The 26,698-nt window shown below is 47.1% G+C and overlaps 1 protein-coding gene across 1 annotated transcript in view; it reads right to left on the reverse strand.

The window, feature by feature from the left end:
• The window catches only part of LOC141220459 (uncharacterized), a 41,856-nt gene that overhangs the window by 6,957 nt on the left and 8,201 nt on the right, over positions 1-26,698 (reverse strand). The window contains exons 2-6 of the mRNA XM_073666372.1: positions 16,735-16,884; positions 16,426-16,605; positions 16,219-16,342; positions 16,043-16,140; positions 15,754-15,844 (exon numbers count right to left, since the gene is read on the reverse strand). Coding sequence (XP_073522473.1) covers positions 15,754-15,844; positions 16,043-16,140; positions 16,219-16,342; positions 16,426-16,605; positions 16,735-16,812 — 571 coding nt within the window. The 5' untranslated portion in view covers positions 16,813-16,884. The remainder of the gene's footprint in view (positions 1-15,753; positions 15,845-16,042; positions 16,141-16,218; positions 16,343-16,425; positions 16,606-16,734; positions 16,885-26,698) is intronic.

Genomic DNA, 26,698 nt, shown 5'->3' on the forward strand with positions numbered 1-26,698 from the left:
TTCCTGCTACCCCCATCATCCACGTCGGCTGCCCTGAGGCCATACCCCTCCCGTTGGGGGTTATACTATCACGCTGCACCATCCTTCCACCGGCCTCAGCGGTCTGCCCTGCAGCAGCAGCCCCCCTGGCTGCATTCAACGGGTGGCGTAGTCATCAACCATTTTCTACCGCTAACAGACTGCCGTCCAGTTTGACTCCCTGGGCACGGACCGGGTCACCGCCACGAGACTACAACCCTAAACAGATCCGGCTCCGGGTAAGCTCCCGCGTGCGCAACGCAGCGCGACACAGGCCCAGGGGCGCGTCAACTTTGGCGTAGTCGGCAGGATCACGTGCCCGCAACCACCGGGTACTGCGTGCCTGAAAAGCAAAGACTGTTCAAACTTACCAGTGGTGAAGATTCCCGCCGTCGGTGAAGATTCCCGCCATCCGGCGCCATCTTCAGCCTTCTTCCCGCCATCGGTGAAGTTTCCCGCCATCCGGCGCCATCTTCAGCCTTCTTCCCGCCATCCGTGGAGTTTTCCCGCCATTGGACGCCATCTTGAGGACGCCGCGCGGGAAGAAGAGGGGCGTGGACTCCGAAAGCGCGCGAGAACTGAAGCCCCGCCTCACGTCTGGACGTTGCGTAAGGTCCTGGAAGGAGCCCAGCAGACGCCGACGTCACAGGAGCGCGACGGAAGGTCCTCAACCCTGACGATCCACTGCGGAGCCGCGGCCTACGGAACAGGATCATCGCAAGGTAGGCCACGGTCCACTAGGGGGGAGGAAGATGTCGGATACGGAGGAGAGCTCCACTGCCTCAACCCCCGCCAGCGCTACCGCTGTTGCAGTTATGCCCTTCACCATGCCCTATATCCCGGGAGCAGCTTGGCTACCCCAGTACTCAGGGGAGTCACATACCCTGCATGACTTTAGAGAAAAGCTGGATAGCCTCTTCCAGGTGTACCCCCTCACAGAAGAGCAAAAAGTGAGCATCCTGGTGGCCCAACTAACTGGGGCAGCCAAAAGGGAAGTAAAATCCTGGCCACCTGGGAGGAAGACTGTCGCAGGGATACTAACCCGGCTGAAGGACACCTTTGATACCCGCACCTCAGCCGAGATTAAACTTAGATTCTACGGGTGCAAGCAGCGAGCGCATGAGAGTATAAGGGACTATGCACTCAACCTACAAGAGGCCCTGAGGGCCATTAAGCAGACCGACCCTAATGGAGTGGGAAACGAGGACAGGCTGTTGACCGAACAATTTATAGAGGGTTTATATTGCAATGCCCACCGCACCCAGTTGCGGGCAATGGCCTTACAGGACCCTCATCTAGAATTTGCACAGTTCAAGGACAGAGCCATCCGGGTGCTCCGAGAACCGGCACCAGGTGGCGTTGTGACCCACAGACGCCCCACTACCACTTACTACCAGGAGGCGGCGCCCTTGTCAGCAGGGCCTGTGGGAGCTGATGCGCAGGCTTTGGACAATGACCCGGCTCCAGACCTACACCATCAGGTCCAAGAGCTAGCTAAAAGCGTTGCTGCGCTAACCCGAACTGTGCAGTCTTTACAGGTTTCCACTCCAGGGAAGATCCAGCTGGCATCCGGACCGGAGGACATCCCGTGGCGTCGACCAAGGAGGACCCCACCGGCCAGAGGAAGACCCAGTGACCGATACAGCGAGGACGGACGACCCATCTGCCGCCGCTGCAATCAACCCGGACATATGGAAAGGTACTGTTCTTTAAACGGGCACAACCTGGGGTAGAGGGCCAACCCCCAGGAAAAAGATCACCAGGCCCATCGAACTGGCGCGACAGATATGTGGGAGGACGTCCAGTCTTGCCTGTGGTACTGGATGGCATTCCCATGAGTGCCCTACTGGACACCGGGTCACAGGTCACCACCATCCCGTACGTGCTCTTCAAGCAGTACTGGAATGACTCGGATATTACCCGCTACCCTGACGACGACTTGAGTATCATCGCCAGCAATGGTCAGCCCGTGCCACAGATCGGATTTAAAGAGGTGACCATCAAAATTGGTAGAGTCGAACTGGCCGCACAGGGACTGATCATTGTAGATATTGACAAACATGAGAGTCACCCAAAAATAACTCTAGGAACTAATGTAATTGAAAATTGTCTTGCAGAGGTGATTTTCCTTTTACAGCAGGTTGCCAAGAATGCCAGCTCCGGCGAGCAGCGGGTGCTCCAGAAAGAGATCCGGGCACTGATGCAACGGCAACAAGTGGAACTCTCCGGCGGTGAGATTGGTAGCGTAAGAATGTGTGACCCTTTTCCTATTGCCATGCCCCCAAAAAGTGAAATGATGATTTGGTGCCGGGCAGCTATTGGTCTGAGAGGTAGAGATTACCAGGCAATGGTAGAACCAGTTTACTCAGACAGTAGGCCCACCATTTTGACAGCACGGGGGGTGGTCAATGTACGCCATGGGAGGGTGCCCGTTCGCATAATAAATATCGGGGAGAGGGAAGTGTACCTGCCCCGGTATGCCACGCTAGCCAAATTATATACCACTAATCAAAATTCTATACAATCTGTGGAACCCTTGCCTCCATCTCACCCGGAGGAAGGTAACGGCTCTAAGAAAGACATGGAGGACTGGTGTCAGCAACTACATCTGGGTACTGACTCCACTCCCTCACACCAGAAACAAGGAGTCTATCGGGTGGTTCAAGAGTATGAGAGAGTGTTTAGTAAACACCCGTTAGACTTCGGGCGAGTCAAGGGGGTAGAACACCGCATCCCCACGGGAGATCATCCTCCCATAAAAGAGAGGTATCGACCCGTACCCCCTGCACATTACCAACACGCCAAGGGGATGCTTAGAGACATGAAGGAGGCTGGGGTAATCCGGGATAGCTGTAGCCCCTGGGCAGCCCCACTAGTTTTAGTCAAAAAGAAAGACAACACCATGAGGATGTGTGTAGATTACCGGAAAATCAACCGTATCACACACAAGGATGCGTACCCCTTACCAAGGATAGAGGAGTCATTGGCTGCTTTAAGATCTGCTAACTTCTTCTCTACCTTGGATCTCACTAGCGGGTACTGGCAGGTTCCTGTAGCAGAGGCGGACCGGGAGAAGACCGCATTCACCACCCCGATGGGACTTAGCGAGTTCACCTGCATGCCGTTCGGACTCTGCAACGCCCCAGGAACCTTCCAACGATTAATGGAGTGCTGTCTGGGCCACAGAAACTTCGAGACGGTCCTGTTGTACCTGGACGATGTCATCGTATACTCCAAAACTTATGAGGACCACCTGAAACACCTGGCGGAGGTGTTCGAAGCTCTGGCGAGTTACGGCCTAAAGGTGAAACCCTCCAAGTGTCACCTCCTGAAACCAAAGGTGCAATACCTGGGACACGTGGTGAGCGCTGACGGAGTGGCTCCCGACCCCGATAAGATCACCGCAATTAAGGGATGGCCAAGCCCCTCCAGCATAAAAGAAGTGCGGCAGTTCCTAGGGTTGGTAGGCTACTACCGAAGGTTTATTCCCGGTTTCACCAAAAAGGCAGCACCTATGCAGGACCTCCTGATAGGCCAGTCCCGGAAGGCCAAGAACCAGAAGCCGCCCTTCAAATGGGAAAAGCTAGAAGAAGAGTCCTTCCGCCAGCTGAAGATGGCCCTCACGGGGGATGAAATCTTGGCGTACCCGGACTATAGCCAGCCCTTCATCCTCTACACCGACGCCAGTAACATCGGGCTAGGAGCCGTACTGTCCCAGATTCAGCAGGGGAGAGAACGAGTAATCTCCTATGCCAGCCGAAAACTGCGACCCACCGAAAGGAACCCCGAAAATTACAGCTCATTTAAGCTAGAGTTCCTGGCCGTGGTATGGGCAGTCACCGAGCGCTTTAGGCATTACCTCGCTTCTTCCCGGTTCACCGTATACACGGATAACAACCCGTTGACACACCTGGACACGGCAAGACTCGGTGCCCTGGAGCAGAGGTGGATGGCCCGTCTGTCCAACTACGAGTTCACAATTAAATACCGGGCAGGGCGCTCCAATACCAACGCGGACGCCCTGTCCAGGATGCCCAACCTGCCGGACGGAGGAGAAGATCCGGAGGGACTGGAAGAAGTTGAACTCCCTGCGTTCCACCGTCATGGGACTATCCAGTATTCCCACCGGGTAAGGAGTAAGCAGGCTGCTACGTTGAACCCCTTACCTCACTACAACTGGGCGGAAACGCAAGACAGCGACCCTGCCGTCCGACTGGTGAAGGAGATGCTGACTCGCCCGGAGGCTAGCCTGGAATCAGACGCTCCAGAGGAAGCCAAACAACTATGGGCAGAGAAGAGTCGACTGTTCCTTTACAAGGGGAAGTTGTGCCGCAGAATGGTTAACTCCAGGACGCATGAACTACTCTGGCAAGTAGTGGTGCCACGAAGAGACGCAGCCATGGTGATGGAGGCATACCACGACGGAGCTGGACACTTCGGGTGGAAAAAGCTGGAGTTCCTGCTGCGCGAGCGGTTCCACTGGGTAGGCATGAGGGGAACCATCGAGAAGTGGTGCAGAGACTGTGGCCCGTGCAATCTGAGAAGGAAGGACCGGGCCAGCCAGAAGACTCCCCTGCAGTCCATCGTCACCCGGCAACCGTTGGAACTGGTAGCCTTGGATCATGTAAAACTGACCCCCAGCAGAAGTGGCTACGTCTACGCGTTAACCATCGTGGATCATTACTCCCGGTTTCTGGTTGTCGTCCCCGTCAAGGACTTAACGGCTCGAACAGCAGCTAGAGCCTTCCAGCAGCACTTTTGCCGTCCACACGGGTACCCGGACCAAGTGCTGACGGACCAGGGACCTGCCTTTGAAGCGGAGGTCTTCCAGGAATTCTGCAATCTGTATGGCTGCCGGAAGATAAGGACGACACCCTACCATCCGCAAACTAATGGACTTTGTGAGAAAATGAACCAGGTGGTAATGGATCTTCTAAAAACGTTGCCCCTGGAAGAACGCAGTCTGTGGCCTGAGAAGTTGCCCGATCTGGTGGACCTATACAACCACATCCCGGTAGGTTCCACCAACTGTACCCCGGCTTACCTAATGAGGGCAAGACCTGGTAAGTTACCTGTTGACCTGGAAATGGGAGTCCTGACGCCCGAGGACACTTCACCAGAAACAGACTGGGACACAGAGAGGCAGCAGCAGTACCGGAAAGTACAGGAGAGCGTGGAGCGAAGTCTCTGTCAGGCTAGGGAAAGACAAGAGAAGACTTACAACCAGTATGCTCCCGCTGTTCCCCTGGTACCCGGAGAGCAGGTCTTGAAGAGGAAGAGACGGCTCCACAAGTTGGACGACCAGTGGGAGAAGGACCCGTACACCGTACTGCCCTCAAGCCACGAGAACCCGAAGGTCTGTACCATCAGTAAAGACGGAGGGGAAACCACAGCCATTGTATCCCGGGACCACCTGAAGAAGTGCCCCGAACAACTGAGGAACCCTGAGGAGGAACAGGAAGACCATCGACCCGTGGAAGAAAGGGAAGATATGGTTAGTACCGTGCTCGGGGACTTCCCTCGGTCTTGGACTCAAGTCAATGGTGCAGTTGTGGTACCCGTACTCACCTTCCTCCAACCATCATCCCAAGAACCTACGGAGCAACGGGTAGAGCTGGAAGAGCAGCCGGTCCAGGAGGCAGAAGACTCCACCCAAGCGGAACAGGAGAATCCACCCTCTGCTTATAGTGAGCCTGCCGTACCCCTAGTGAGACAAAGAGCCGGTAGACAGCTGCCCAGTTTACCCTTGACAGCTCCTACACCCTGTAGTTCAGGGCCAGACAGTCAGCTCCGTAGGTCCACTAGGGCCACTAGAGGCCAGCTACCCGCACGTTGGAGGATCTAAATGTTTAAGTTGTTTTACAATGTTTACCTGTTTATTGTTGCTTGTGTGTAATTTTGTGTTTCTAGTTGTTTTTAGGAGTCTTCGGTGGATTTACCGGGAATCCTTTGTATATAGTTGGAGCGTAACCCAGGATGGACTAGAGACTGTTAAGGACTTGGGGTAGGACAGACCCCTACCTGGTTACGTCTCCCTGTGTTGGTGAAATGGACACCTTTGCTTTTCTTCAAAGACTGCACCCGGTTGCGGACATCCGTGACCATCTTATTGTGTTTCCTTATTGTATTTTATTGTTCTTTGATATACCTTGTTATATTTTTCTAAAAAGTGTTTAGTCCCGGAGTACTAAATTTCACTAGGGGGGAGTGTGACACCCCAGGGGTCTGGTTGTCACAGTGATAGAGATATTACGTCTGAGAGCAGGTGGGAGGTCCTTTGGTCAGGGATCCTGTGCATGCCACACCTCCTGCCCAGCCTTGGGAGGGGAAGAACTTCCCCTGTATAAACCCGGGGCTGAGGCAGGGTGAGTGAGTCCAGGAAGAGTAGAGACAAGAGCAGCATAGGAAGCAGCAGAGTCACAAGGAGTCAGGGGCTGGCAGCTAAAGAGCTCGCCCTGACTAAGAAGATTCTTTACCGGACCCGGAGTCCGAGGCTGTGGGGACTAACTTCTACCCAGCAGCAGAATCCGTCAGGCAGGGGATTTCAGGTCCCCTGGCCCAGAAGCCCGAAGGCCCGGTCACACGCATGGGACCAGCACCGCCATCGTGGAGCGGAAGCCATTAGAAGGCCCCGAGTCACCGGCCATACGGGTGAGCACCACACGGTACACTCAGGGACGTGGGCTACTTACATCAGCTTCTAGCAAGGTAGCCAGAAGAGTACAGTCAGCTTGGGAGGCCTACAACTACGCCTGGCCAGGGGAGATCCCATCTGCTCAAGGACTGACCAGGCCCCGTTCGCTAGCAAGTACTCCGGGAGGGTCTATCGTTGTTACCAGTAAAGACCCTGAACGCTACCATATCGTCTCTGAGTGGTTCCTGCTACCCCCATCATCCACGTCGGCTGCCCTGAGGCCATACCCCTCCCATTGGGGGTTATACTATCACGCTGCACCATCCTTCCACCGGCCTCAGCGGTCTGCCCTGCAGCAGCAGCCCCCCTGGCTGCATTCAACGGGTGGCGTAGTCATCAACCATTTTCTACCGCTAACAGACTGCCGTCCAGTTTGACTCCCTGGGCACGGACCGGGTCACCGCCACGAGACTACAACCCTAAACAGATCCGGCTCCGGGTAAGCTCCCGCGTGCGCAACGCAGCGCGACACAGGCCCAGGGGCGCGTCACTAGATCAGCTCTATAACCCACTCCTACTCCCCCTCTCCAAGGGAGTTCCTCAAACCCCTTCCCCTCTCCCCTGCCCTCCCACTCAGATCTCCTCCACCCCTTCCCCTCCCCCTCTTACACACAGCTGCTATGTGTCATTCTTGCAAATCTAAGTACATACAAGGGACATACCCTCACACTGTATAGTTTCATACAAGACTCCATACATTTCCTACATCCCTCTCCATTATTGCTTTAATCCAGGGCACCATTTAACCCAACCAAAAGAAGCAGTTTTTTTCCCCCACCAAGATCAACCTCACTTTTGCCGCTCATCCACACACCGTGATGACAATATAACAAAACTATCGCACATAACCTACAGCACAAGCGCGGACTTTGCCCATCGCAATGGTTACGCTACATGTGACACGACCATACAGTGAGCAGGCACTACCCAACAGACCCAGTCCCTGTGCCATGTCACCCGCCCATGACAACTTCCGGTGGGCGGGTATGACGCACGCACTTCCGCATTGCGGAAACTTAGCTAAACCCTCCAGCTGCAACCAGAGACAGATGCACGAGACGAAGGAGCGGGAGCACCAGAACGCCAGTTCACAGCTCCATTAAAGGTAGCCACCCAGCACACGTTGTGCAGACAGACAAGCCACCTGGCAAGATCATACAACATGCTTCTATACTGATCTGTTTGGGCACCTGTACTCCCTATATGTCTCTGCCCTGTTACTTAATAAGCTTCATTACTTATCTGAGTGGGGCCCTATATTGCTGATATGTCTCTGCCCTATACCTAACATGCCTTTATACTCATCTGATACCTAACTTATTTACCACCTAAGCTCTATTGTTCTACTCCTTGGCCTTCCTCTGGCTCCTTTATGTAATCATTAACCCCTTTTTGACATTATAAGTAATAATTATTACATTTGGCGGATCGCACCCGCACAGAGGCTGTGCGGGTACGACAGCCACCAGGTGTGAGCTGATTCTGACAGCTGACACCCATCACTCAGTGCCAGGAGCGGTGCCCGCTCTGCTTCCGGCATTTTAACCCCATAAATGATGCAATTGCAGCATTTAGCGAGCTAGCAGAGGGACAAAAGCGTTTCTGCTCTTGGGTCAGAGACCCCTTATACCTGCGATCAGACTGCAGAAAGTGAAAGTGGGACTAAAATATATATGATGCAAGATGCTGTGGTAGCCATGCTGGTTCAGTATGCCTTCAATTTTGAATAAATCCCCAACAGTGTCACCAGCAAAGCCCCCCCACACCATCACACCTCCTCCTCCATGCTTCACAGTGGGAACCAGGCATGTAGAGTCCATCCGTTCACCTTTTCTGCGTCGCACAAAGACACGGTGGTTGGAACCAAAGATCTCAAATTTGGACTCATCAGACCAAAGCACAGATTTCCACTGGTCTATACTGTATGTAAGCTCATCAAGAGAATGCTAAGAGTGTGCAAAGCAGTCATCAAAGCAAAAGGTGGCTACTTTGAAGAACCTAGAATATAAGACATATTTTCAGTTGTTTCACACTTTTTTGTTAAGTATATAATTCCACATGTGGTAATTCATAGTTTTGATGCCTTCAGTGTAAATGTACAATTTTCATAGTCATGAAAATACAGAAAAATCTTTAAATGAGGTGTGTCCAAACTTTTGGTCTGTACTATATATATATATATGTACCCATACCCATCAATAAATATTCTGAAAAAAAAAACTATAAAAGTACACATATTTGGCATCGCCGCATCCAGAACGACCTGACCTATAAAAATGTCCCACTAGTTAACCCCTTTAGTGAACACGGTTAAAAAAAAAAAAAAAGGCAAAAAACAGTGCTTTATCATCATCACACCGCCGAACAAAAAGTGAAATAAAATGCGATCAAAAAGACGAATGTAAATAAACATGGGACCACTGAAGACGTCATCTTGTCCTGCAAAAAACAAGCTGCCAGACAGTTTCCTCAGCCGAAAAATAAATTTATGCGATGTAAAAAAATTATTCTTCGATAAAATTGTTGGTTTTTGTTTATTCTGCCTCACAAAAATCGGAATAGAAAGTGATCAAAAAATGTCACATGCCCGAAAATGGTAACAATAAAAACGTCAACTTGTCCCCCAAAAAACAATCCTTACATGACTGTCGGCCGAAATATGGAAAAATTATAGCTCTCAAAATATGGCAATGCAAAAACTAGTCTTTTTTTTTTTTTGCAAAGTCTTATAGTGTATGATAGCTTTCAATCATAAAAATCAGATATAAATCTGGTATCGCTGTAATCGCAGTGACCCAAAGAATAAAGTTGTCTAATCACTTATACCGCACGAGGAACGGCGTAAAAAATAAATAAAACCAATTCTTCACCTGCTGCTGATTTGTTCATTCTGCCTCCCAAAAATCGCAGTAAGGCTTGGCTCACATTTATCCTGCGCTCTGTGCTGAGCACTTACACCGGGGTTTCTGTGTAAATCTCTGAAATAAATTATTCAGACTGAACCCCTGACGGAAGATTCCCAGTAATGAGGCAGATGGAGGCACGGTGGACGCCGTCTGGCCTGTGATCCCAGTGTCTGTCTTTTTATTAGGCGTGCATAAAAGTGTCCTCGGCCACAGTTTTGTAAACCTCTGAAAGGACACCGCTAAACAAAGGCAAGATGAACTCCAGAGTAACTTTGCTGCCTCATTATAGTGAATGGATTCCTTGGGATAGGGTTAGGATTATGTTGGGATTAGGGTTAAGGTTACGATTAGGATTAGGGTTGTGTTGAGGTTAGGATTAGACCTACGATTAGGGTTGGGGTTAGGGTTGTGTTAGGGTTAGCAGTAAAGAAAAAAAATGACGATATGGCAACTAGTGTGGAGCGCAAGGGCTCGCTACTTGACTGCATCAGGTGCTCGGGTATGAGCCTAGTATCGCGGGTGCTCAAGTGACATGCTCGAGTCTCCGCCCCATATGTTTCGCGTTTGTTATACAGCTAAAAAAAAAAAACATGTGGGAATTGCCTACTATACACGTGCAATTCTGCAGCGGAAACGCTTTTAAAACACTTGGTAATACGTGCCTCATGGTCCCCAATGAAAATCTGCATGTTCTGTGCACGTGCTGCGGAATTTTCCGCAGTGGATTTTCTGTGCGGAAAAATCCGCAGCATGTCCATTATTTGTGCGTTTCCGCATGCGGATTTGACTACTCAATGCATTTGAAAAACGCAAGTCAAATCCGCCTGTTAAAAACGCTGCAAAAAAGCTTAAAAAACGCGTGTAAAATCTGCAAGCATTTTTATGGCCAAGGACATGCAGAAATGCTGCGGAAATGTTCTCCTTCAATTCTGCATCGTGGGCACATAGCCATATAGGGTATCGGCGTACTCCGTTCAAATTGCGCAACAACTTTTGGAGTCTCTTCTTACCCTTGTGAAAATAAAAAAATTGGGGCTAAAATATCATTTTTTGTGGAAAAAGTTAGTTTTTTTTTATTTTCACGGGTCTACATTATAAACTTCTGTGAAATACCTGGGGGTTCAAGGTGCTCACCACACATATAGAGGAGTTCCTTGAGGGGTCTAGTTTCCAAAATGTGGTCACATGTGGGGGGTTTCCACTTTTAAGGCACATCAGGGCCTTCCCAAATGTGACATGGCGTCCTCTAATTATTCAAGCAAATTTTACATTCAAAAAGTCAAATGGCGCTCCTTCCCTTCCGAACCCTGCCGTGCGCCCAAACAGTGGTTTTCCCCCACATATGGGGTATCTGTATGCTCGGGGGAAATTGCACAACAAAGTTTTTGTTCCATTTTTTCCTGTTACCCTTGCGAAAATAAAAAAATTAGGGTCTAAATTAAAATTTTTGTGAAAAAAAGTTAAATGTTCATGGTTTTCTTCCACATTCCAAAAATTCCTGTGACTCAACTGAAGGGTTATTAACCCCTTCATGACCTTGGGATTTACAGTTTTTTTGCATTTTCGTTTTTCACTTTCCTTGTTCCCAGAGCCATAGCGTTTTTATTTTTTGGTCAATATGGCCATGTGATGGCTTATTTTGTGCGGGACGAGTTGTACTTTTAAACGCCGTTACTACTTTTACCATATCGTGTACGGGAAAACGGGAAAAAAATTCCAAGTGCGGTGAAATTGCAAAAAAAGTGCAGTACCACAGTTTTTTTTTTTTTTTTTTTTCTTTCCACGTTCACTGGATGCTAAAACTGACCTTCCATTATTATTCTCCAGGACATTACGAGTTCGTAGACACCAAACATGTATAGATTCTTTTCTATTTAAGTGGTGGAAAAAAATCCAAAATTTGCTAATTTGCTTAAAAAAAAAAATGGTGCTATTTTCTGAGACTCGTAGAGTCTCCATTTTTCGGGATCTGGGGCTGGGTGAGGGCTTATTTTTTGCGCGCCGTGCTGTCGTTTTTATTGATACCATTTTGGGGTAGATACGATGTATTGATCGCCCGTTATTGCATTTTATTGCAATGTTGCGGCGACCAAAAAAAACGTAATTCTGCCGTTTGGAATTTTTTTCTCGTTACGCCGTTTACCGATCGGATTAATTCTTTTTTAAATTGATAGATCGGGCGATTCTGAACGCGGCAATACCAAATATGTGTATGTGGGGTTTATTTTTTTATTTTATTTTGAATGGGGCAAAAGGCGGGTGATTTAAACTTTATTTTTTAAATTTTTTTTTAATATTTTTAAAAAAACATATTTTTTAAACTTTTTGCATGCTTCTATAGTCTCCAGAGGAGACTGGAAGCAGCAACTGCCTGATCGCCTCTGCTACATAGAGGTGATGAACAGATCACCTCTATGTAGCAGAAATGCTCCTGTGCTATGAGCGCCGACCACTAGGTGGCGCTCATAGCGATCTTTACATGACAACCACTGGGGTCTGCTGCAGACCCAGGGTTGTCATGCCCACCCATCGGTGACCCGCGATCACGTGACGGGGTCACCGATGGGCGGGGTAAGTGACGCGCTTCCGGCGCAGCGCTGTTAAGTTCTGCTGTCAGAGATTGACAGCAGCATTTAACATGTTAACAGAAGCGGGTGGATCATGATTTTCAACATTTTCTTCACATTTCCGATTTTTTTCACCAAGTAACGCATGTCATATCAAATACATTTTACCACTATTATGAAGTACAAGATGTCACGAAAAAACAATCTCAGAATCAGCGGGATCCTTCAAAGCTTTTCAGAGTTATAACCTCATAAAGTGACAGTGGTCAGAATTGTGAAAATTGGCCCGGTCATTAACGTGCAAACCACCCTCGGGGGTAAAGGGATTAAGGGAACATCACAGACTCTCCCAGCTATAGGTGATGCATCAAGTTTATAGAACCCATAAATTGCTATTTGATCGTGGGCTTAGACCACATTCACTGTGCTAGATGTAAGACAAACTCAGCAGACTTATTGCATATGCTTTGCTCTTGTTTTAACTTGGAATCCTTTTGGAAGGGCGTACAAGACACTATAAACAGAATTTACTTAGTACAAATAGACGTCACTCCTTTGGTATGCATATTGGGTTTATTAAAGATTTAGTTATTGATGAATATGGTAAATCTGCTGTTTCTCAAATGTTATATATGGCCAAGAAATTAATAGCTCAACATTGGATAACCGACCAGACCCCCACAATCCCAGAATCCATAAACAAGATTAACTTTCTCCTAAACTTGGAAAGAAATATCTCAAGAGAAATGCTATCACTAAATTTGAAAAACGATGGGCCTTTTGGATTGATAGATCCGGTTGTGCTTCGTGAGAACTGCAAAGATAATGTCTAGGTCTCTTTTAAGCTTCTAAATCCTATAATATAGAATTCCTGAAGGTATACATGTGATATCGATGTTATTTGTACTATATTAGCTCAAAAGTTTACATACCCCGGCTGAATTTTTCCTTTCTTTGCCTTGTTTCAGAGAATATGAATGATAACAAAAAAACTTTTTCTCCACCCATGGTTATTGATTGGGTGAAGCCATTTATTGTCAAACTACTGTGTTTCCTCTTTTTAAATCATAATGACAACCAAAAACATCCAAATGCCCCTCATCAAAAATCTACATACCCCAGTTCATAATACGGTGTATTGCACCCTCTAGCATCAATGATAGCTTGAAGACTTTTGTGGTAGTTGTGGATGAAGTTCTTTATTTTCTCAGATGGTAAAGCTGCCCATTCTTCTTGGCAAAAAGCCTCCAGTTCCTGTAAATTCCTGGGCTGTCTAGCATGAACTGCATGCTTGAGATCTCCCCAGAATGGCTCAATGACAATGAGGTCAGGAGACTGAGATGGCCACTACAGAACCTTCACTTTGTTCTGCTGTAGCCAATGACAGGTCAACTTGGCCTTGTGGTTTGGATCGTTGTCATTTTGGAACGTCCAAGTACGTCCCATGTGCAGCTTCCGGGCTGATGAGTGCAAATTTGCCTCCAGTATTTGCTGATAACGTGCTGCATTCATCTTTCCTTCAACCTTTACCAAGTTTCCTGTGCCTTTGTAGCTCACACATCCCCTAAACATCAGCGATCCACCTCCGAGCTTTACTGTAGGATTGGTGTTCCTTTCATCATAGGCCTTGTTGACCTCTCTCCAAATGTAACGTTTATGCTTGTGGCCAAAAAGTTCAATTTTGGTCTAATCACTCCAAATTACCTTGTTCCAGAAGTTTTGAGGCTTGTCTCTGTGATGTTTGGCGTATTGTAGGCGAGATACTTTGTGGCATTTGCACAGTAATGGCTTTCATCTGGCGACTCGACCATGCAGCCCATTTTTCTTCAAGTGCCTCCTTATTGTGCATCTTGAAACAGCCACTCCGCTAGTTTTCAGAGAGTCCTGAATTTCAGCTGATGTTATTTGTGGGTTTTTGTTTGCATCCCAAACAATTTTCCTGGCAGTTGTGGCCAAAATTATTGTTGGTCTACCTGACCGTGGTTTGGTTTTTACAGAGCCCCTGATTTTCCATTTGTTAATCATAGTTTGAACGCTGCTGACTGGCATTATCAATTCCTTGGATATCTTTTTGTATCCCTTTCCTCTGTTATACAGTTCAACTACCTTTTCCCGTAGATCCACTGACAATTCTTTTGCTTTCCTCATGACTCACAATCCAGAAACGTCACTGGCTGGATGAAAGATGCAAGAGTCTGTCTGGATCCCAGAAACTCACTCAGCTTTTATACACACACACTGATTACAAGCAAACAGGTCACAGGTGAGGATGTTACCTTTAGTAGCCATTCAAACCCATTTGTGTCAAATTCTGTGCATGTTATCAGGCCAAAATCACCAGGGTATGTGAACTTTTGATCAGGGTCATTTGGATGTTTTTTGTTGTCATTAAGATTTAAAAAGAGAAAACACAGTAGTTTGACAACAAATGACTTCACCCAACCAATAACCATGAGTGGAGAAAAAGGTTTCTTGTTATCATTCATATTCTCTGAAACAAGGCCAAGAAAGGAAAAATTCTGCCGGGGTATGTAAACTTTTGAGCACAACTAGAGGTCATTCCGGCCTCCCTATCCTTTACTGAACCGTGAATCTACTTTACTGATTATGTTGCACTTTAATATATCTTGTTGTATTTTGTTGGGGCGGGAGGGATTTGGGACTTGTGGGGATACTTTTGTGTATTGTAATATGTATATACAAAAACTTACAATTAAAAACATCATAACTCAGAGGCGGCAGATCTATCTTATGTGTATTGGGACTACCGGGAAATTAGGGAATTTTGGGAACCAGTTAACACATTTGTTGCTGAGAGGCTGAATATTGTTTTGTCATTTCATTTTTTTTTATAGGAGTCAGGATGGATTTTCCTACTAAGGATCTAATTACTTCACAGTTATTATCTGCAAGGGGTTTTATTTTTAAGAACTGGATAACTTAGAAAAATATAATTTTCTAACAACAGCTTAGGCAATAAATGAATAGCTGGAATAAGTAGAAGCAAAGAATTTAAGAAATATGGGCAAGAATTATTGATTGAAGGGTTTTCTCTTCTTTTCTCTTCTCTGAATGGGGGGGTGTCAGGGAAGTGTTTAAATAGAAAAAGAAAGGAGAAAATATATAATTGTATTATATTTCTTGTGTTTTTGTGACTATGGTTTATATTTGAGCATATAAATAAAAAGGACTTGGACTGGGGTCTCGTCATAAAAGCAAGGCCCACCATACGGATTATATTTTTCTTCACATGATTGTCTATGTTGTCAGCAAATTTTACGTACGCTGTCATTTTGCTTTGCAGTTCAGGGATCTGTGAAGGTAAGGGTCAGCGTCTACTAATCCCAGGTAGTAGGGTGCATTCTCCGGGCTGTAAGCTCTGGCCGGAACATGTCTCACTCCAACAGAAGGACTGTCAACGCTCAAAGTAATGGGGACAGTTTTGGTTTAGCAAGAGAAGGGTGACTGATTGACTGTGATATGACCGGACTACACCGAAGATAAGATAGCCACATCTAGTGACTGAGAAGAATCTGTGACTTCTCTGCATATAGTGGTTACTACTCACCTGGGTAGTCATATGTAGGAATCTCCTCCTTACACCGCTCATCACCCCTCACATATGTCTCTGTAGTATTAATATGGATCAGATCTTCACCCTGAAACAAATATTGTAAAAGTCACAGACAGATGGAGAAGTCCCATCTATGATCAGCTCTAATCCTGCCATCTCCACTGTTCTCATTACACAAGTATAAAACATATAATAATGGTGGATAAAAGAAGACTGAGCACAAGACCTACACAGCAGTCTACACATCATAGGGGAGATCTCATGACACCATCTCTCCATCTACCTGATGATCCTGAGGAACATTGGGATCTTCTTGTTTACAGTCCTGTGGAAGAAGAGGACGGGGACATCTCTCTGGTGTTGTCCTCTTACTGGATAGAGCTGGAGGAAACACATACAGGACTGAATTCATTCTTTACATACAGATAAATATAGGCCGTGTGTATTTAATCCTATTACCTGGTGATGTGAGGGGCTGGGGAACCTCCATCATGACGTCCTTGTACAGATCTTTGTGTCCTTCTAAATACTCCCACTCCACCATGGAGAAATAGACGGCGACATCCTGACACCTTATAGGAACCTGACACATACAATGATACCGTCATCTCCCCGATCCCTCCATAGCGTTACTGTATAATGTCCCAGCATTCCCAGCAGTGTCACCTCTCCAGTCAGCAGCTCAATCATCTTGTAGGCGAGTTCTAGGATCTTCTGGTCATTGATGTCCTCATGTATCAGGGGGTGAGGTGGAGGCCCCGTGATTGGGCTCAGGGGTCTTCCCCATCCCTGAGACACAGGGTCCTGACAGCGCTCCCTAGAGGTCTTCTTCACTACTGTGTAATCCTGGTTATGGAGAAACACATTAATAAACCTCAGTACAGACATTTCCAGAGTCCTCACCTCTCCAGTTCTGTCCATCTGTTGTTCCCATAGATAAGAATGATGTAATGTGACGTCATCAGAATCTCTCACCTCTCCTGTAAGCCGGAAGAGGATCTCTAGGGTGAGGTGTAATATTTTTTCTGCCATCTTGTATCTGTCCATATCCATCTTTGTTGGGTAAATCAGTAAAATTCCCTTTTGTAGAAGATATCCACTGAGAGGATCTGATATTGTAGAGACCTGAATGAGAAAAAGATAAAAATGTAACATCATAAAGAATTCAGTGGAATAATACAATTACTGGAGATATGAGATTTATTACTTTACAGTATTTAATTTTCTTCTTTACAACTAGTAATAAAACCTATATATTTTAGGCCACAGACAACAAGCAGTTTCTTCCTCGGAGTCGGCAGCTGAATACGTTTCTTATAGACTCATCTTCCATAACGCTAATTCTCATCTCATTTACCGACACTGGAATCGGCATTTGCAATACTGCAGGAGATTTTCATTACACATGACATGAGAAATAACTACTTCATGATGAGGACGACATCTTCATCTTCTAATACGGCTCTATAAACATATTTGGCCAGAGTCCGTCACTGACTACATCATCACCGACTGTCTATATGAATGTTTCCCATCTTCCCCAAACTGTAATCTTCTATTATCATGTCTGATGAACACACAGAAGTTTGAGGCTTTTATAAAACTTTCTTGTTTGCACAAATACCACGGACATAAATTATTTGATACCAAAGTCTACATGTACAGTATTTTATGGGGTTTATTTCTGGCCTTAGGTTTTCCTATATTACAAGAAAAACACCAGAAAAAAAGCAGATATTAAAAGGTTTCAAAAGAAAATTGGCACCAACAATTCTTGTAAAATGAAAAAAACATGAAAAAGCATAATCCTGGACTCTGATCTCTCATTCAAACCACATATCCAAGCCCTTTCCACTTCCTGCTGACTCCAACTCAAAAAAATCTCCCAGATCCGCACATTCCTCAACCAAGAATCTGCAAAAACACTAGTGCACGCCCTCATCATTTCCCGCCTGGACTACTGCAACCTCCTGCTCTGTGGCCTCCCCTCTAACACTCTCCCAGCCCTCCAATCTATCCTATACTCTGCTGCTCGACTAATCCACCTGTCCCCCCGCTATTCCCCGGCCTCTCCTCTCTGTCAATCCCTTCATTGGCTCTCCATCACGCAGAGACTCCAGTTCAAAACCCTAACCATGGCATACAAAGCCATCCACAACCTGTCTCCTCCATACATCTGTGACCTAGTCTCCTGGTACTCACCTGCACCCAACCAAGAATCCTCACAAGATCTTCTCTACTCCCCTCTTTCCACAATTGCATAGAAGATTTCTCCCGTGCATTCCCCCCTACTCTGGAACACTCTACCCCAACACATCAGACTCTCGCCTACCGTGGAAACCTTCAAAAGGAACCTGAAGACCCACCTCTTCCGACAAGCCTACAACCTGCTGTAACCATCGCTCCACCATAATGATGCACAAACAGCTCTACTCTCACCTACTGTATCCTGACCCATCCCTTGTAGATTGCGAGCCCTCGCGGGCAGGGTCCTCGCTCCTCCTGTACCATTTTCTGACTTGTATTGTTCAAGATTATTCTAATTGCTTTTGCTATGTATACCCCCCTTTTTCACATGTAAAGCGCCATGGAATAAATGGCGATATAATAATAAATAATAATAACACACATTTGGTTATTTTTTAACACATTAAACATTTGTTGTTTTTTTTTAAATAACTCTTTTGGCCCCAGAACATAGATGTGCACCACAGGGATGGCACAGGTGCAGCCGCAACAAAAACACTGGCAGCTTAACCACTTGCTGCTGTCAAAAACAAACATGGCATCTAAGAAGGTTTGAGAAAGTTCAGCTGAATTCCCCTCATCCCCCAAGTACTCGATAGTATGGGGCTGCCTAGTAGCTATGATACTTAAATGCCTATTAATGGTGTCTGAGCCTGCAATCCATGAAAGTCTATTAGGCCAGGCCAGAGGCAGCGTAAAATAATTTACTTTTTAACGCCCCCATACACTTTAGACTAAAGTTACATGAAAGCACTGATTTCGGGGGGTTTGGTCGACTATATAATGAATTTAGGGGCCTCCCAACAGATGATGTCAGAGCAGAGAAGGATCTGGCATCCTGAATTTCAGAGGTTAATCCGTTTGTTCTTCCTGTAGATAATCGTCCGCTAGAGGAGTCTGGAGGCGACTCTCTCATACTGACCACAGGAAAGCTGGAATATGTGTGCGTATGGGGGGTGTCGGGAGAGATAGCCGTCTGCCAAATAACGGTTTTGCCATCCCTTATCTCATGTGTATGGGGCCATTAGTATTACACTAACAGGCAGTGATAATACACGGCACTACAGTAGTACAGTGCATCACCTGAGCAATCAGAGGCTTGTATGGTGTATGATCGCACTGATGAGAGTTGCTTAAACTTTTAAAAAAGTTTTAATATGAAATAAAAATATCACAGTTTTACCAGCAAGAATTCGTCACTATAGGGAAAACACATTCACTGCACAATGTTAGTTAAGTCACATCCATAACTTTATTATACTCTATTATCCTATACACAATGGCGTAGATAGAAATCACAGGTCCCACAGCAATAGCTGTAATTGATCCCCAACCTCAAACAGAAAATATATATACAGTACAGACCAAAAGTTTGGACACACCTTCTCATATAAAGATTTTTCTGTATTTTCATGACTTTGAAAATTGTACATTCACACTGAAGTCATCAAAACTATGAATTAACACATGTGGAATTATGTAACGGGTCTGGGAGGCGGAACCTCTGGGCTACTATACAAGGGAGCGGTCCTTGTAAGGGAGCGGGTGGCGACCAGGCAGGCAGTCACAGCAGGTGACCGGGACAGTCTCTGGGTGTACGGGCAGGAGGTCACGGCAAGTGATCAGGGCAGTCTCTGGAAGAACGGGCTAGAGGACACGGCAAGTGACCGGGGCAGTCTCTGGAAGAACGGGCTGGAGGTCACGGCAAGTGACCGGGGCAGTCTCTAGGTAAAGGGTAGGTACGACCTGTGATGGCTGAACCTCCAGGTAGGCTAGCAAGGCAGATGGAGGATGTGTGCTCCCAGGTGAGCAAGCGAGAGTCTCTGGAATAGCAGGTGGTCACAGCACGTGACGGCGGAGCCTCCAGGTAGGCAAGCAGGCAGGTAGCGGAGAAGCGCTCCCAGGTGAGCGGGCAAGAGTCTCTGGAATAGCTGGTGATCCCAGCACGTGACAGCGGAACCCCCGGGCAGGCAAGCAGGCAGGTAGCGGAGAAGCGCTCCCAGGTGAGCGGGCAAGAGTCTGGAATAGCTGGTGGTCACAGCACGTGACAGCGGAGCCTCCGGGCAGGCAAGCAGGCAGGTAGCGGAGAAGCGCTCCCAGGTGAGCGGGCAAGAGTCTGGAATAGCTGGTGGTCACAGCACGTGACAGCGGAGCCTCCGGGCAGGCAAGCAGGCAGGTAGCGGAGAAGCGCTCCCAGGTGAGCGGGCAAGCTGGTCCATAGACAGACTGACCGGAGTTGTAAGGCAGACCGTCGGACCTCAGGCAAGCAGGCAGGTAGCTGATGTGCGCTCCCAGGTGAGCGGGCAAGTTGGTCCTTAGACAGACTGACCGGAGTTGTAAGGCAGACCGTCGGACCTCAGGCAGGCAGGCAGGCAGGTAACAGGAAATCAGGCAGGATTAGGACAGCAAGCTGGCAGGAATCTGGCAGGTAACTGGCAGGTAACTGGCAACGGGACCTGAGGGCTGAAGCAGAGTAGAACGGTGCAACAACATTGCTCGGGCACCTCCATTTTGGAGGAGGTGCCTTATATATGGTAAAGTCCTCCGGCCATTGGCCGGGGACTCCTTAGGACGGCGCGCGCGGCCCCTTTAAGAGGGAGGGAGGGCGCGCGCGCGCGCCCTAAGCACAGTGGCCGGGAAGGAGCGCACGCTGCCAGCAGAGCGGGAGAGGGACGCCGGGCACGGAGCAGAGCGGTGAGGGGAACAGCGTCCCTGCCTAGCAGAGGGCAGGGACGCCGGCACTACAAATTATATACTTAAAAAAGTGTGAAACAACAGAAAATATGTCTTATATTCTAGGTTCTTCAAAGTAGCCCCCTTTTGCTTTGATGACTGCTTTGCACACTCTTGGCATTCTCTTGATGAGCTTCAAGAGGTAGTCACCGGAAATGGTTCTCACTTCACAGGTGTGCCCTGTCAGGTTTAATAAGTGAGATTTCTTGCCTTATAAATGGGTTGAGACCATCAGTTGTGTTGTGCAGAAGTCAGATGGATACACAGCTGATAGTCCTACTGAATAGACTGTTAGAATTCGTATTATGGCAAGAAGAAAGCAGCTAAGTAAAGAAAAACGAGTGGCCATCATTACTTTAAGAAATGAAGGTGAGTCAGTGCGAAAAATTGTGAAAACTTTGAAAGTGTCCCCAAGTGCAGTTTCAAAAACCATCAAGCGCTACAAAGAAACTGGCTCACATGAGGACCGTCCCAGGAAAGGAAGACCAAGAGTCACCTCTGCTTCTGAGGATAAATTTATCCTAGTCACCAGCCTCAGAAATCGCAGGTTAACAGCAGCTCAGATTAAATACCAGGTCAATGCCACACAGTTCTAGCAGCAGACATCTCTACAACAACTGAGGAGACTTTGTGCAGCAGGCCTTCATGGTAAAATAGCTGCTAGGAAACCACTGATAAGGTCAGGCAACAAGCAGAAGAGACTTGTTTGGGCTAAAGATCACAAGGAATGGACATTAGACCAGGGGAAATCTGTGCTTTGGTCTGATGAGTCAACATTTGAGATCTTTGGTTCCAACCACCTTGTCTTTGTGCGCAGAAAAGATGAATGGATGGACTCTATATGCCTGGTTCCCACCGTGAAGCATGGAGGAGGAGGTGTGATGGTGTGGGGGTGCTTTTCTGGTGACACTTTTGGGGATTTATTCAAAATTGAAGGCATACTGAACCAGCATGGCTACCACCGCATCTTGCAGCAGCAAGCTATTCCATCCGGTTTGCGTTTAGTTGGACCATCATTTATTTTTCAACAGGACAATGACCCCAAACACACCTCCAGGCTGTGTAAGGGCTATTTGACCAAGAAGGAGAGTGATAGGGTGCTACGCCGGATGACCTGGCCTCCACAGTCACCAGACCTGAACCCAATCGAGATGGTTTGTTGTGAGCTGGACCGCAGAGTGAAGGCAAAAGGGCCAACAAGTGCTAAGCATCTCTGGGAACTCCTTCAAGATTGTTGGAAGACCATTTCTGGTGACTACCTCTTGAAGCTCATCAAGAGAATGCCAAGAGTGTGCAAAGCAGTCATCAAAGCAAAAGGTGGCTACTTTGAAGAACCTAGAATATAAGACATATTTTCAGTTGTTTCACACTTTTTTGTTAAGTATATAATTCCACATGTGTTAATTCATAGTTTTGATGCCTTCAGTGTGAATGTACAATTTTCATAGTCATGAAAATGCAGAAAAATCTTTAAATGAGAAGGTGTGTCCAAACTTTTGGTCTGTACTGTATATATAAATGTATTTGGAAGAGTCTTATCTCCTGACTCTGCAGATCGCATGCTACCATTGTACTTGGCAGACCCGGACCAGATGGTATGGAGATGAATGAGGGAGACAAAAGTCCAAAAGTAAACTTTTCTTTACTTAACAAGATCTTGATGAGAAGTATATACATCAGATAGTAGGCCCAACACTGTGTGAGAGATGCCAGTATCGTGGGAACATTATACTCTGTGGGGGACAAGAAGGGGGCATTGTACTATGAGAACAATAAATGTTTCATAGTGGCATAGATTGAAATCACAGGGCCCACAGCAATAGCTGTAATTGGGCCTCTCAACCTCAAAAGGAAAAAAATATCTAGGCATGTTTGGAAGGAGTCATATCTCCCGACTCTGCAGACCGCATGCTGCTATTCTACTCGGCAGGCTCGGACCAGATGGTATGGAGATGAATGAGGGAGACCAAAATCCAAAAAATAAACTTTTCTTTACTTAATAAGAACTTAATGAGAAGTATATACATCAGACACAACACTTTATGAATTCTTCTGCATTCATGCAGAGTCACGAGCTTTCTGGGTACATGTAGCAGTACATAAGTTTTATTACAAGCTACAACAGTCCAGTAAACCATTATGGGAAGGTCCATTATCCCCTGTGGTGACCATATGGGTCGAGATGTGTCGCTACGGCCCCTCAGAGGTACTGCCACCTTTCGGTTGATTCGTGAGGACCTCACTGGCTGAGTTGCATCGGTACAACTCCTCATTAGTACTCTCAAAGTCCATTAGATGAGGGCCACACACTCCTTGCTGTGACACTGCATTTTCAACTCTCTGTAGAAGGACTCGTGTCCCAGTTTGGCGACGCTGTAACTTCCTCTCTAGTATAGACAATAGTTTGCTTAAATCCTCTTCCTCTAAGATAAGAAATTCTTCCTTAACTTAATCCCCTTTATTTAGGCCTTCTGTCCCCAAGGGCAAAGCTCTGCATCATTTAAGTAGGTCTTCTGGCCTGTGCCAAGAACCTCATCCTGCTGCTCACCTTAAAGTTTTACCTCTTTAATTAGACCTCCTGGCCTTCTGCCCCCCTTCCCCCAGGGCAAAGTTCTATACTGTTTAAGTAGGCCTCCTGGCCTGAGCTAAGGACTTCTCCCTGCTCTATGACTCCGCTACGCTCCCTGCCTGGAATCCGGATTCCCACTGCCATTATATCTCTGCTTTCCTTCAGAACGTACTATCTGATGTCTCCCTCATGTCACACAACACCCTATCAATTCAAGTCTGCAACCAGATAGACCAAAGGTCTGTATTTCTCACTTACTTATCCCTATCTGACTCATCACCAGGAAATTGTTCTCCTGTACAGTGTCCATTTTAGGACATGATCAGATTTCAAAATCAAACATCAGAATGATGTCAGTTTGAGGCTAAATACCCTGTCTGAGAACTGATTTTGATAAGTAATTCTGACGAGTGACTCTGACAAGTGTTTTTTACAACCGTAATAATAATAAAAAAAAAAAAGTAACTGTTTGCTGATGGGACTTGAACCCCAAATTCTACATCCCAAAGCCAATGCACTAACCACTGAGATATAAACTCAGTTTTAAAAATCTAGGAGTTCTATTTGGTTATATGATTTTCAGTGCAAACGTGTCTAAAACTCATTGGGACTTGTGCACAGACGGCAAGCAAGCCAAATTCAAATGATGTGTGAGTCTGATGTGTTACTTTCTTCAAACATCAGAATCACAATGACTTTTAGTCACCCTGAGTATTTTCATGGTTGATCTCATAACGAGAAGAAAAGCTGCCAGTTACAATCACTTGACCGGATAGCGCAATAGTAAGGCATCAGCCTCTGAAACAACAGTGTTAGTGCACTTGCTTTGGGACACAGAATTTTGGGTTCAAGTCCCATCAGTGAACAGTTACAACTGTAATAATAATAATAATAAAAAAAAAGTAAAAGTCTTTTGTGAGTCACTCGTCAAAATCAGTTCTCAGACAGGGTATTTAGCCTCAAACTGACATCATTCTGATGTTTGATTTTGATATCTGATCATGTCCTAAAATGGAGACTGTTCTCCTGTGTACTCATATAGCTGAGAATGAGAGATCCCACACTGTATGATGGCCCCCACAGCCCTTCACTTAATATGATGCCCCCACAATTCCTGATAACACACACACACACACTACTCAACCAACCCAAATGTCGAGGTGCGCTGCTCCGGTCTGTGCAGTGTGAGTACTGAGGCTACATACTACAGGTGTGATGTAGTGACGCCATTGTGCCTGCAGTGAACGAAGTCTCAGACTCACAGGCGAAGGGTGAATGGTGGATTGTGGAGCTCTAATCTCCCTGATTCACTATTCTATTCAATGGTATCACCATCATGGGACAAGGTGCCTGGTGCCGAGTCACACTGAGCCTTCTGAATTTATGGGCATTATAGTATTTATTAATCAGCTGTGGGGTAGTCGGTGGGGTTGATGCTACGTGTGTGTGATGTGTGCGTAGGGGGCAGTACTGTGAGAAACCTCTCTGAAGTAAAATTTTAAACCTTTATTAAATATATGCATTAAAATCTGAACTAACAACAAATATATACTTAAAGCTAGCAAAATTATAAGGTCAATGGCTTGTTGTGGATGTAAACACCATTCTAAGGCCTAGTGCCCACAATGCAAAAATGCTGCTGATTTTTCCTGAGCGTTTCTGCATCTCCCTGGCAGGAAAAACGCATGCGGAATGTACATGCGGATTGTACATGCGGATTGTACATGCATTTGTTTTGTAGGTAGAAGCGTTTGTGAAGCGTTTTGAACATGCGATTTCGCATGCGGGTTATCAAGCGCTTTTCAAAGCGATTTTAGCATCACTTGGAAAGTGCTTGACAACTTGGTCACACTATATAAATCCATGCAACCGGCATATATAGTGTGACCAAATTACGATGCTGCGAATGTGACGCACCCCTGGGCCTGTGTCGCACAGCGTTGCGCATGCAGGAGCTTACCCGGAGCCGGATCTGTTGAGGGTTGTAGTCTCGTGGCGGTGACCCGGTCCGTGCCCAGGGAGTCAGACTAAGTGGCGTTGTATTAGCGGTAGATGTTGGACGACTACGCCACCCGTTGAATGCAGCGAAGGAGCTGCCGCTGCAGGGCAGACCGCTGAGGCCGGTGGTAGGATTGTGCAGCGTGATAGTATCACCCCCAACGGGAGGGGTATGGCCTCAGGGCAGCCGACGTGGATGATGGGGGTAGCAGGAATCACTCAGAGACGATGCGGTGTAGTTCAGGGTCTTTACTGGTGATAAAGATAGACCCTCCCGGAGTACTGGCTAGCGATCGGGGCCTGGTCAGTCCTTGAGCAGATGGGATCTCCCCTGGCCAGGCGGAGTTGTAGGCCTCCCAAACTGACTGTACTCTTCTGGCTACCTTGCTAGAGGCGGGTATAAGTAGCCCACGTCCCTGAGTGTACCGTGTGGTGCTCACCCGTATGGCCGGTGACTCGGGGCCTTCTAGTAGCTTCCGCTCCACGACGGCGGTGCTGGTCCCACGCGTGTGACCGTGCCTTCGGGTTTCTTGGCCAGAGGACCTGAAATCCCCTGCCGGTCGGTTTCTGCTGCTGGGTAGGAGTTAGTCCCCACAGCCTCGGACTCCGGGTCCGGTGATAGCTTCCCAGTCAGGGCGAGCTCTGCAGCTGCCAGCCCCTGACTCCTTATAGCACTGCTCCCACAGAGCTCCTGATGTTCTTTTCCTATATCTGCTTCTCTGTCTCTACTTCTTCTCTACACACTAACCCTGCCTCAGCCCTAGGTTTATATAGGGGAAGTTCTTCCCCTCCCAGGACTGGGCAGGAGGTGTGGCATGCATAGGATCCCTGACCAAGAGACCTCCCACCTGCTCTCAGACATAACATTGCTGTTACTGTGGAAACCAGACCCCTGGGGTGCCACATTCCCCCCTAGTGAAATTTAGTACTCCGGGACTAAACATATTTTTAGAAAAACATAACAAGGTATAAACAATAATAATACAATAAGAAAAACACATAAAGATGGTTACGGCGTGTCCGCAACCGGGTGCAGTTTTGAAGAAAAGCAAGGTGTCCATTTCACCAAAACAGGGAGACGTAACCAGGTAGGGGTCTGTCCTGCCCCGAGTCCTTAACAGTCTTTAGTCCATTCCTAGGTTACGCTCCAACCAATTGTACAAGGATTCCCGGTAAATCCACCAAGGACTCCTAAAAATAACTAGAAACACATAATTATTTACAAGTAACAGACAGGTGACCACAAATAAAACAATTTAAACACTTCAAATCCTCCAACGTGCGGGTAACTGGCCTCTAGTGGCCCTAGTGGACCTACGGAGCTGACTGTCTGGCCCTGAACTACAGGGTGTAGGAGCTGTCAAGGGTAAACTGGGCAGCTGTCTACGGGCT

Source organism: Phyllobates terribilis, unplaced genomic scaffold, assembly GCF_046119375.1.
Source record: "Phyllobates terribilis strain yellow unplaced genomic scaffold, ASM4611937v1 Scaffold_298__1_contigs__length_2340664, whole genome shotgun sequence".
In the NCBI taxonomy this organism is placed as follows: Eukaryota; Metazoa; Chordata; class Amphibia; order Anura; family Dendrobatidae; genus Phyllobates; species Phyllobates terribilis.